Consider the following 13,214-nt stretch of genomic DNA (forward strand, 5'->3'; position numbering starts at 1 on the left):
CAGTGAGGCAGGCATTGGCTCTGAATTGGGAGCTCATCAATTTGGCTAGGCCAGCCAGCCCTCAAGTTCCAACAGTCTGCCTAAGTCTGCCTCTCTAGCAACCAGCCCCCCCCCCGCCCGCCCCCCACGGGTGCTGAGTGTCCAAATTCACCCTCTCACACTTGGTAGTAAGCACTCTGTAGCACCTCACTCTCCAGCCTTAAGATTTGCTCTAGATGCAGGCACTTCGTATTTTCTAGATAAGGTGCTGCCTGAGGCGAGTGCGGACTCTGGTGTGGGTACCATCAGTTCTCATTAGTGATGCTCTCACCTGTTGCAGTTTTAGGGAGAGCAGTCAGCAGGCGTTCCTAGTACCATTTATATCGCTAAGTTCTATTTCAAAAGCTTGCCAAGATAAAAAATACACATCATTCAATATTTACACAGCTCTTTCTGCTCTTAAGTGTACCACATTCAGGGAAACTGTGTGTTGGCCTGAATGCTAACCAGATTAGAGCAAAATCCTTCTGTTGAGATGTGCTGGTCCCTGCACCGATCCTGATTGGGCTGAGTGAGTGAGACCTACCAGCCATTCTGGTTTTACTCACATTGTGGGTCAGAGATTTAAAAAAAAGATCTACAGCCGTCGAAGTTTCTTGGGTTCTACATTCCAAGGTACACCTTCTTCAGCCAAGGTAAAATGTTTACATCTGGCCCCCACCCAATATGATGTTAACGGAAAGGTGTAAGGCCTTATGATACGCTTGGAAATAATTATCTCCGCTCCTAAGAATTCAAGTATGCCCCAATACAGACATAATTCTAGCCTTCCCAGCCTACACTGTAGTAAAATTCCCGCTTCATAAATGCGTGCCATACCCTGCTCACTGAGACCCTTTCTGCCTAGTCCCTGCTGTCAGGAGGCTTTCTATAAATGTAAACAATCCTTTTCAAAATGCCCTCCACCCCAAAAAAAGTTGGCAGTAAGTCTGTATCCTCATCCCGTCCTCTTTTCCTGAGTGGTTCACGAAGCCCTGCAAGGCTCCAGTATACACAGCCCAGGTTGGTTGCACAGTAACTGCAGAGATTTGCCTCTTCCAAGGGAATCAAACAGCGCTGCGGGGGAATCCAAAGAGACGCCTGGAGAAACCAGTGCACTTCCTGTGCCACCGGCCAGAAATCCCTACCTAAGTTACCTGAGTTCTTGGCTAATAATGAACAGCCTAGAAAGGACTTAGCCCTTTCCACCAGTTTTCCTGTTCTCTTCAAAATTCCACCCTGTACCCTTCAATCAGGATGTATTTAAAAGACCCAACGGAGACTCACAGCAACTCTCAGAACTCACGCTCTCTTCGGGCCAGCGGTTCCCTGCGTGCAAGAATCCCTTGTGCAGAGCTCTCTAGGGACCCGAGGCCCGAGAAAAAAGCTCTAACTTTCACGGCTGCAAAGCAGTTTAAAGACAGAGGCCTCCGGGGCAGGGAGCGGCCCTAACCCGAGGTCTGCACTCCTTTTCAGTATTTAGAAAAGTCTTGGTGCACCCACACCTCTGCGATACTGGGGTAAAACAAAGCAAAGGGAAACCTAAGTTTGGAGGCGCGCGCGGGGGGAGGGAGGCGGCAGAAGCGTGCAAAAGAGCAAGAGCACAGCTCTCCCACGTGGGCCAAGTCAAGAGGGCGGAAGCGCCGAGTCCCGTAAGGCAGGAGGGACCAGCGCAGCAGCAGGGCCACGTGTCAGCTCCCGCCTGGAGCACCTCCAGAGGGGAGTGGTACCGAGGAAGGGTGGCAGCGGGGAGCACAACTCACCCATCGCCCCCCACCAGAGCACCGGCTACCACCAAGTGAGGCCCGGGACGCAGATGAGTCCAAAGGCTGAGAACACTGGAGTGTGCTGGAGGCCAGTGCCGAGCCGCCGCTGCACCACTCCGCCGGGCGCGGGTGGGGGGTGCTCGGGTTGGGGACACAGCCGGGAGGCGCGGCCGCTGCGGAGGGGCGAGAAGGACCCCGGCCGGCCCATCTGCAGCCTGTAGGGTGATCTCACCTTCACCGGCGCGCAGGCGGCACCCGAGGCCATGTCTGCAACCAGGGAAATTGTCGGCGAGCCGGAGCGCTGAACCGGGAGGAGACTGCAGGGCTGGCGCAGCGCGGGAGTGAGCAGTGCGGGGGCCCGCGGGCCCTGGCTCCTCCTCTTCCTCCCGGGGAGCGCGGGATTGGCTGCTCTCCTGGCACCCTCCTCCTCCTCCTCCTCCTCCTCCTCCTCCTCCTCCTCCTCCTCCTCCTCCTCCTCCTCCTCCTCCTCCTCCTCCTCCTCCTCCTCCTCCTCCTCCTCCTCCTCCTCCTCCTCCTCCTCCTCCTCCTCCCCTCCCCTTCTTCTCCTCCCCTTCCCCTTCTTCTCCTCCCCCTCCCCTTCTTCTCCTCCCCTTCCCCTTCTTCTCCTCTCTTCCTCCTCCTTCTTAAATCGGGTTCCCGCCTCCCGACCCTTCTGCGGATTCGGGTTCTACTCTCTTCCCGCGTGATGGCAGGTCCACGATCAAGGTAGAAATAGAGCCACTTAGGACGTGCTGGGCACTGTGCCTTTTAACTCTTTCTAAGAACTTCGCGATGTGGCGCAGCACTTCCATCTCTGCACCGAATTGTCTGCCTCGGTGGCTTGGGCTGTAAAACCAGGCCTTGGGCTGTAAAACCGGCCTTCCAGCCGAGTGAAGGGAGGCTGAAGGGTGCTAGCCGAGATTCCCGCCCCTTGCGCTCTGATTTACAAACTGATTAATTCATCTTCAGTTTTGGTGGGTGGCTTTTAAGGAGACAGAACTCGGCCCAACACCCAGCCTGCAAGGGGCATTTTAAATACTTCCTACAACGCCTAGCTAGCGGTGCAGATTGTAGTCCCAGCCACTCCTGAGGTCGGACCAGCAGTATGGCAAATTCAGAGTCTGGCTTGGCTACAGAGTGTGTTCAAGGCCACCCTATGCTACATTGAGAGCCTGTCTCAAAAAGTAAAAAGAGGGCTTGGTATTTAGCCCAGCACAATAGTGCTTATCTAGCATCCAAGGAGGTCCTAGCTTATATCATCCGTCCAATAAAACAAAACAAAAATCAGAATAAAACTTCCTATGCTAAGGCAGCATACAATACAACGGGATTCAGAATCAGGACTGGTGTCTCCCATGATGCAATACTAGCAGGACACTTTCTGATCTCAGCGACCTTTCCCTGGATGCTCACTGATTCTCAGAAGCCCATCTCTTTTCTGCTGGAATGATTCATCACAGCCATTGAGGGACTAAAATGTACCAAGCAAAGTGCTGGGAGGCAGCTATCATTTTTTTTAAAGCTTTATTTCATTATTTACTTGGTGTGTGTGTGTGTGTGTGTGTGTGTGTGTGTGTGTGTGCGCGCGCGCAGAATCTAGCTTGCCGCTGGAGTTATAGGCAACTGCACACAACCTGATTTAGGTGCTGGAAATCGAATTTACCTCTACAAGAGCAGTAGGTGTTCCTAACCCCTGAACCATCTCTCCGACCCTGTATGATGTCTATATTAAGGGTGGTCCTTGAGATATACAAATTACTCTGTGGCTGGGATGGGAGTCGAGGAAGGAGATACTGTCTTCTTCCTTTCATCAGTGTTAACTGAAGTTCCCAGAGATAAAAGTACCACCTCCATAACAAGGCTGATTGACTAACCAGAACTTTGGTGACTGGAGAGTTAAGAAAGTTGCAGGCCCAGAACCAAATTATTCTGGGCTGTCTTGACCCACTAAGCAGTATTTATTGCCTACCTTTCTGGTGCCTTAGCACCCTTGCCTGTTGGGTAAATAGCTTTGGAATGTGCTGAGCTAGTCCCACCAATCCCCAAAGCCAATAGTCATCAGCTAGCGTATGCAGACTTCCCTGCTTTGCAACTCACTTATGTACATCCAAAGTGACTTCCTTTAAGAATCTTTGCTCTGCCCTGTTCTGTCCTGGAACATAATATTTGAGTTAAACTAAATCTGTGTTCCCTGCCATGGCCACTCATCTTGGATCCAAAGTAAATCCTAAACTCCATTCACAGCATGTCCATCTTCTGGGAGTGTAGATGCTGCCTGAAGTTATGTAGACTCACGTTTTATCATTGTTTGCTCTGGGTATAAGTTTTCTCAAACTATAAAGCTGTTTTTCCGTGTTACAATCATCCTACTTTAGGTTATAAGATACAATGGGAAGCTGGGTGTGGTGGTGTCGCTTTGTGATTCTAGCATTCAGAAGACAGAGGCCGAGGACTGCCAGTTTGAGGCCAGCAACATAGTGGGACACTGCCTCAGAAACTAAAACTAAAACATAATGGCAAAAGGAATATGAAAGATTAGGTCAGGATGGGGTGGTGGAGGGCTCAGTAGGTAAAGGAGCTTGCTGCCAAGCCTGATGGCCTGAGTTGGATATCAGAACCCACATGGTGGTAGAAGAGAACCAAAACCAACTCTACACATTGTTCTCTGACCTCCTCATGCATGCTTGAAGGCATGTACACACACACACACACACACACACACACACACACACACACACACACGCACACCACACACTGCATAAACTTCAGAAACAGAGCAAAGTCAGGAGCCTGGGAATACCTGATGGGTGGAAGTAACTGCTGGTGGACCTGTTGGGCCATTGGAAGCCTGCCCCTCACCCTCAGTGTGCACTCATTGGAAGCCTGCCCCTCACCCTCAGTGTGCACTCATTGGAAGCCTGCCCCTCACCCTCAGTGTGCACTCATTGGAAGCCTGCCCCTCACCCTCAGTGTGCACTCATTGCAGCCTGTGGGATGCGGCTTTATGACCGGTAGACAAGCATGGATCTTAACAAACTGTGCCAGCATGTCTGGGTTCTTCGTAGACAAGTTGGGCCCTATCAACATAAAAGATCCCTAGACAGAGGAGAAGGCTGAGGTGGACCACACTGACTGCCTTTCAGGCTTTCCCCTGTCGTGAGCAGGCCACACCCAAGCATCTCACACACTTCACACTCAGGCCACACCCAAGCATCTCACACACTTCACACTCAGGCCACACCCAAGCATCTCACACACTTCACACTCAGGCCACACCCAAGCATCTCACACACTTCACACTCAGGCCACACACCAGCATCTCACACACTTCACACTCAGGCCACACCCAAGCATCTCTCACACTTCACACTCAGGCCACACCCGAGCATCTCACACACTTCACACTCAGGCCACACACCAGCATCTCACACACTTCACACTCAGGCCACACCCAAGCATCTCACACACTTCACACTCAGGCCACACCCAAGCATCTCACACACTTCACACTCAGGCCACACCCAAGCATCTCACACACTTCACACTCAGACCACACCCAAGCATCTCACACTTCACACTCAGGTCACACCCAAGCATCTCACACACTTCACACTCAGACCACACCCAAGCATCTCACACACTTCACATTCAGACCACACCCAAGCATCTCACACACTTCACACTCAGGCCACACCCGAGCATCTCACACACTTCACACTCAGACCACACAGAAGCATCTCACACTTCACACTCAGGCCACACACAAGCATCTCACACACTTCACACTCAGGCCACACCCAAGCATCTCACACACTTCACACTCAGGCCACACCCAAGCATCTCACACACTTCACACTCAGACCACACAGAAGCATCTCACACTTCACACTCAGGTCACACACGAGCATCTCACACACTTCACATTCAGGCCACACACGAGCATCTCACACACTTCACAACAAGTCTGTGAAGATGGACGCATTCCCAGCCTGCTCAGCCTGTGTTACATTTCAGGGAAGATGTTTGTGCTTCTAGACAAAACTGAAACCATTTTCTGTACTCTTCTAAGAAGTGCGGCACCCCCTTACAAGTTGTCAAGTACTATTTGTTCATTGTGCATGGGGATGTGTGGTTCAAGAACAGTCAGTCTACCCAAGAGGACTCGCAGCTTCCCTCATTGTACGTTACAGAAAAGGGACAACAGTGTGATTTGACATTATATTGGCAACCATAGGATATTTCAAATAAAACTATTTTATTTTAAAAAAGACACGCGCATGTGCGTGTGTGTGTGTGTGTGTACATGCATTTGTGTTGTGATTAGGGAGCTTGGAAGTTCTAGCTGTGCATGTGGAGGTCAGAGGACAACTCGCAGGAGTCATTGTTATCCTACCACCTGTGGGAACTGGGATCCAACGCAGCTCATCAACTCTGCATGCAAGGGCCTCTAACCACTAAGCTATCTTGTTAGGTCAAATAATTCATTCTAGAGGACCATGTCAAACTGAACTTCTAGAGAGTTAGAAGCAGAATATTCTGAGCCAGGCATGGTGTCGCATGCCTTTAATCCCAGCAATGGGTAGACAGTGGCAGGAAGGTCTCTGAGTTCAAGGCCAGCTTGGTTTATGTAGTGAGTTCCAGGCCAGCCAGGGGTACACGGTAAGACTCTATCTCAGAAAAAAACAAAACAACAAATGAAAACCAAACCACAATATTCTAACAAATCTAGTTCAACCTTGTTGGAAATATATTTAATTGAATAAATAAAAGAATCAACAGAATGAAGGAAATACAATCAGCTGAAACAATGAGCAGAAAGAAAATGCTAAAATAAAGAGTGAAATACAAAACTGGGTTCATATTTTCTACAAGGCAAAAAATCTATACCTTATGGAATCCTTTCCTTCCAACAGATACCATTCACATCTATCACTGAGGAAAAGCGGGACACCAATGTTTATTTATTATGTGTTTGTGTGTGTGTGCACGAACCCCTCCCTAGTGGAGGTCAGAGAAAATTTTAAGAAGCCATTTCTCTCCTACTGTGGATTGAACTCAGGTCACTAGGCTTTCATGACAAGTTCCCTTGCCCACTGAGCTATCTCACAACTCTGTGACATCAACAACCTGCAAAGTGATACCTAATGCCATAATTGCCGATCCCTTACCAATAAGAGACAATCAGGCAAGTTTCTATCTCTTGAGGAAGGGGTTGGCAAACCTTGCCTGTTAAGATGCAAAGACTGAGTGGCGTGGGAAACCCAAAGGTGCAGGCAAGAAGTGTGTTCCCATGGGTGCACGTATGTTTCACACATGACAAAGTACTTCCGGTTTCTTCCAGTCCCTCAAGATGATGTAATCTGTTGTTCACCTCGAAGGTCTATAGGGAGCAGACGGAATGCTCAGTTGCTTTCTGCCACTCAGAGTGTGTGGATGAGGGCGCCCTTGGGAGACTTGTTGCCCTCATGCAAGAAGGCGAGGGCTAGCAGCTTTGCCCTATTTTTTTTCTCAGCAAGTTGGTAATAAAAGAAAGACAGAAATTTAAACAGTAAGTTGTTTCCCTTTTGGGTTATCATAGGCAATACTATGAGACAGGAAATCCCAAGAACAAATCGTGAGGAAAGTAATTAATATCTGTCCTAGCTTCTTTTGGTTCCTGTTGCATTTCCCCTCCATTAGCCTATAAACTTATTTTTAGGGAGATGATTCTGAAAAAGGACCCAAACCACCCAATAACAATGCCGTTCATTTTTATTTTGAGACAGTCTCTCTATTATGTACTCTGCTGTCTTGGAAGACATTATGTAGAGCAGTCTGGCCTGGAGCGCACAGAGATCCGCCTGCCTCCGCCTCCCAAGGGCTGGGATTAGAGGTGTGAGCCACCACACCCAGCCAACAGTGCTTATTTATAAACTACTTGGACATCCAGTGACTCATCCTTTCCATGTGTTGTGTGTGTGTGTGTAACATGAATCTGAGTATGCCAATGTGCCTGTGAACGCACATGCAAAAGAACAGAGGAGGGTTTTGGGAGTTATCTGCTATCACTTTCTGCCTTTTTGCCTGTTTGTCTTTCACTGAAGCTTACCGTTTCGGCTTGGTTGGACTAGCTGGCCAAAGGGCTCCCAGGATCTACCTGTCTCCACCTGGTAGTGCTAGGGTTACAAACACACAGAACCATATACAGTGTATGTTGGGACTTCAAACCTGAGTTCTCCTGCTTGCATATCAATTGCTCCTGCCCACTGGGCCGTTTCCCCAGCCCTGACTTAACATAATTTTTGTTTTAATATTTTATAAATGCCTCCACAGCTTCTAGCTGCTAGTCACCAAGGTACTGGGGTGGTGTTATGAGTAGCTGTCAATGCAGGTCTGAAGCAATAGTCTTTCAGTGTCCCACAGTCCCTTGTAGGGGAGGAGTCACAGTACATACTTCTTTGAACACGACTACATTATGTGCCATTTTTGGCAGTCTCAAACCATTCCAGGACTATCAAATACTTGGGAGGCTGTATTCATAAAATAATTGAAATATGTCTTCTCAGGAAACTACGTCAGCTTTGCCATGAATTATAAACCGTAGCCTCTGCCCAGTGTGTAGGTGTGGGATGGGTCCCCTGACATGTAACCTCCGCCTCTGGAGGTGTTATCTGAGCCAAAACAATGATTCTAATGACATGGGTGTGTCCTTGCAGATTGCTAATTCCATATAATTCTTTGTTCTACAGCATTTCACTATTTTAAAAATGAACTTTTGGCATTTTGAGACAGACTCTAATGTAGTACAGGCTGGCCTTTGTTATTATATGGATGAAGATGGTCTGGAACTCCTGATCTTCCTGTCTCTCACTGCAGGATTTCAATTCACCTTTATGTTTTTTTGTTTTTTGAGACAGGGCTTCTCTGTGTAGTTTTGGAGGCTGTCCTGGAACTTGCTTTGCAGACCAGGCTGGCCTTGAACTCACAGAGGTCCACCTGCCTCTGCCTCTCAAGTGCTGGGATGAAAGGTGTGCGCCACCACCACCACCCAGCTCAGCTCAGCATTTTTATCAGACCTTTTTTTTACAGTATATGGGTCTTACCGAACATTTAGTGATAAAAGCACCATTCTAGACAAAGCCAAACATTATCAACAATATACTTAAGAATACAGTAAACTCTTGCATCTTTGTCCAGCTTTGTTCTCTGCAGACAGGAACTTTTGTTCTTAGGATAAAAACATGTTTGGAGTCAGAAAATCAACAAATACAGGATAACCAAAATGCCAAAGTCAATAAGATAACATTACAATGACTTTAGAGGTATGGCCAGATGGAAACATTAAGAAGAATCCAAGTTGGTGAAGGTGGTAAATTACACGTATTCAAATCAGGCCAAGGGAGGGAGGGAGAGAATATTTGTCTCGAAGTTGGGGTAAATGACAGTCACTGCAAAGCATGTGAAATAGAGCCCTCTAGCTGGTAAAACTCTAGAAAGACACTATATATCCATGCATGCCATGGATGGAATCACTCATGTAGACCTCAGATGCTGTGTCCTGGCCTCAAATCTCCATCCAACCAGACAGTGATCAAGAACAGTTGACATTCTGTTCAAATTACAGATGAGTCCCTATGCTGAGATAATCATGGAGTGATGACCATCAGTCTAGTTTAGGACAGCCCTGGTGTACTTCCAACAGTAATAAATGAACATACTTAAAAATCCAAATATCTGTAAGATACTTTATTAATTCTTTGATAATTCATACAATGTGTTTTGATCATATTCATTTCTCCCCCTAACTCCTCCCAGTTCAACTCCCTACCCCACAACTTCACGCCCCCTCTTTCACTAGTTAGCTGTCAACTCCAGTTTATGCTGCCTATATAATCCTGGGTGTGAGGCCATCCGCTGGAGTGTAGTCAACCTACCACGTACCACACCCTTAAAAAACTGACTCTGTGTCCCCCAAGAAGCTGTTAGCCACCCATAGATCCTCAGGTGGCCGTGGGGGCTCCTAAAACCCTCCCTGCCTCATGCTAGAATGTCGACAGGCTTGATTTTGTGCAGACAACCGCAGCTGCTGTGAGTTCATGATTGCAGTGCTCCTGTCATGTCCAGAAGACGTTGCTTTGCTCTGGTCCTTCCTGACCTCTGGCTGTTGTGATCTTTGCTTTCTCTCTTCTGTGATAGTCCCTAGGCCTTTTCGGGGAAGACTTGATACAGATGTCCTATTAGTGGCCGAGCACTGTTGACACTCGCCCTCTGCACTTTGAGCAGTTGTGAGTTTCCATGTTAACCGACATCCACTGCACAGAGCAACTCCTCATGAGGTCTTAGAGCTGCACTAACCTATGGGTAGAGAGATGCAATTAGGAGGACAGTTTGATATTATGTCCATTTAACAGAAAGTAATGGGTTCTGCCCTGGGGCCTATGAGCTTCCCAAACATGGGTTCTTGGCGAGATTTACAGATTCATGAATGTGTTTCCTCCTGTGGAGTGGGATTTGAATTTTACCAGAAAGTAGTTGGTTATCACCATAACATTGAACATCTTGTTATTAGTCATTATTGAATTCCACAGAGTTCACAGCTGGGTAAGGCTGTTGATGACAACCTCCTGCCCTGCAGCAGCTTACATGGAACCTGGTGCTATAAAAGCTAGATAGTAGGGAGGAAGCTTCCTATCAACATCAGCTTGATTTCTCCATGTCCTGTGACCAATGTGTGTGGTGTCTTCAGCAATAGGGTTCTACCATCAAGCTCTTTGTGGGCAATCAAAAGCAGTGACCATAGTTTATATTATTTTGAGGGGTCTAGGGGACACCCCTGAGAAACAATTCAGGGGGAGGTATGCCACTCTTGGCATGGAGATATTTGTTTGGCAACTGATGGTTCTTGGATGACCATAATCCCTTATGTAGGGTAACTGTAATTAAATTCTTTATTTGCGCACATATATGTTAAGTTAGGCATACACATGGCTTTTTCAAACATCCTGAGTATTCATTATCTCTCCTCCACCCCTCCTCTGCCCTACCCTATCACCCCTCTCTCCACTTAAAAATCCCTCCCCAGTATTCCCCTTCCCAGTTATATCGCTTACTCTACTTCCCCCACTCTCTTGGATCTTTCTTTCTCCTCCCCACCAATGACCTCATTATAGTTTCCTGGATTTTACAAGTACTCCAAAGTGAAGATACAAATCTAAAGATTCATGATAAAATTCATGTATGAATGAGAATATGTGATGTTTGACTTTCTGGATCTGTGTTATATCACTTAAAATAATGTTTTCCACCTCCATCCATTTACCTGAAAATTTCATTTGTTCTTTACAGCTGAATAGAGATCCATTGAGCATACGATTTTTATAAATAAATCCGTTTTGTATATAAATGTGTATAAGTGCACCACATCCTCATCATTCATTCTTCAGCTGATAGACATCTAGGTTGTTTCCACATCCTAGTTGGTGGGAAGGGGAAAGGAAGGTCTTAAGGGAGTGGAGAAAGTAGAGTATGTATGATATAACTGGGAAACAGGGATACTGGGGAGGGATGTTTATGTGGAGAGAGGGATGTGGATTTGCAATAGAATAGAGGAATGAATAGAGCAGCTACAAACTCGGGTGAACATGTCTCTCTGTAGCAGGACATAGTCTTTTGGCTGTATGTCCAGGAGTGGTATATTTGGGTCATAGGGTAGGTCTTTTTCTGGCTTTCTGAGGAATTACCACACCATTTCCCATCCTGTCTGCACCAATTTTCACTCCCGCTAAAGTGCATGAAGCTTTCCTATTTCCTTTTTTTTTTTGTTAGCATTAAAAAAATTAGCCATTCTGACTGGGGTAAGAAAAAGAAATCTCAGAGTAGTTTGGGTGAGAACATCTTAAAATATTTTTTAGTCATTTATATTTTTCCTTTTGAAAACCCTATGTTCAGTTTCATAGAGTTTAATTGGGTTGTTTGTTTTCATGGTGTTTGGCTTTTGAGTCCCTAGTATATTCTAGACACTGGCCATCTGTCAGATGTATAGTTGGTAAAGATTGTTTTCTTTTCCCATTATGTGGGCTGCCTTAACAGTTTTCTTTGCAGTGCAGAAGCTTTCTAATTCCAGGAAAGTCTACTTGTTGACTGTGGATCTTAAATCTGGGTAAAGTGGAATCTACTCAGAGAGTCCTTCCCTGAGTTTGTATTGTGACCTGTACCCCCTACTAGAATTTCCTTCTAGAAATTCAAGGTCTGACCTTGAGATCTTCAATCCATATGGAACTGATCTATGTAAGGCTGGGGAAGAAGGATCATTTCATGTTTCTATATGCAGATATACAGTTTTCTTAATACTACTTGTTAAAGAAGCTATCTTTTATGTATGATTTTTATGTATATATTAGGTGGCTGCAGTTGTGTGGACTTATATCTGGGTCCTCAGTTCTGTTTCACTGATCAACATGTCTGGTTTTGTGGCACTATAGTGCTTTTTTTTACTGCTATGCCTCTGTAGTATCATTTGAAATCAGGTGTGATGATACTTTTAGTAGAGTTTTAATTGTTCAGGCTTGTTTGCCTCTCTGGGCTCTTTTGTGCTTCCATAAAAATTTTATGGGCTTTAAAAATTTTTTTGTGAAGAATTGTGTTAGTATTTGATGAAGATTTTATTGAATCTGGAGATGGCATTTGGCAGGGTGACCATTTTAATAATATTAACCCTGCCAGTCCACAGACATGGGAGGTCTCTCTATCTTCTGGTGCCTTCTTCAATATCTTTCTTTGGTGTTTTAAATTTTATATCTTAGAGTTCTTTTTCTTCCTTAGTTAGGCTTATTCCAAGGTATTTGAGGCTATTGTGAAAGGTATTGTTTTCCTGATTTGTTTTTCAGTCTTTTTGTCTTTGGTATACAGAAAGGCTACTAAACACAAAAAATTTTTATTCTTTTATTCTTTTTACTTTTATGTGTGTGTTTTGCATGCATGGGGCTGGAGTTATGGGGAGTTTTTAGCCACCAGTGAGTTCAGGGAACTGAACTTGGGTCCTTTAGAAGAACAGTAAGTACCATTAACCACTGAACCATATCTCCACTCCAGTCCAAATATTTTTAACATTTTTTATTTATTTAAAAGTTTCTTTTCATTTTATATACCAACTACAGTTCCCTCTTCTTCTCCTCCTCCTGTTCCCTCCCCCATCTTCCTCTGCCCAAAACCCCCATCCACTCCTCAATAAGGGTAAGGCCTCCCATGGGGAGTCAACAAATTCTGGTATATCAAGTTGAGGCAGGACCAAGCCCCTCCTCCTGTATCTAGGCTGAGCGAAGTATCCCTCCATAGGAATTGGGCTCCAAACAGTCAGTTCATGCACCAGGGATAAATCCTGGTCCTATTGCCAGTTAGCTCAAATATTTTTAAACACCTCTTTGTACAGCCAGACTCCCTTCTAAATAGTTT

At 46.1% G+C, this 13,214-nt stretch overlaps 1 protein-coding gene and 1 long non-coding RNA gene across 4 annotated transcripts in view; one reads left to right on the forward strand and one right to left on the reverse strand.

Moving 5' to 3' along the window:
* Positions 1 to 2,191, reverse strand: part of LOC101837435 (methylthioadenosine phosphorylase) — a 35,386-nt gene extending 33,195 nt beyond the window's left edge. Inside the window, exon 1 of the mRNA XM_040757174.1 lies at positions 2,017 to 2,191. Coding sequence (XP_040613108.1) covers positions 2,017 to 2,049 — 33 coding nt within the window. The 5' untranslated portion in view covers positions 2,050 to 2,191. The remainder of the gene's footprint in view (positions 1 to 2,016) is intronic.
* Positions 2,192 to 2,353: 162 nt separating this feature from the next.
* Positions 2,354 to 13,214, forward strand: part of LOC106021483 — a 153,818-nt gene continuing 142,957 nt past the window's right edge. For all 3 annotated transcript variants that reach the window (XR_005881362.1, XR_005881363.1, XR_005881364.1), the window contains exon 1: positions 2,354 to 2,510. This is a non-coding gene — a long non-coding RNA (uncharacterized LOC106021483). The remainder of the gene's footprint in view (positions 2,511 to 13,214) is intronic.

This window comes from Mesocricetus auratus, unplaced genomic scaffold (assembly GCF_017639785.1).
Source record: "Mesocricetus auratus isolate SY011 unplaced genomic scaffold, BCM_Maur_2.0 Super-Scaffold_100014, whole genome shotgun sequence".
Classification (NCBI taxonomy): Eukaryota; Metazoa; Chordata; class Mammalia; order Rodentia; family Cricetidae; genus Mesocricetus; species Mesocricetus auratus.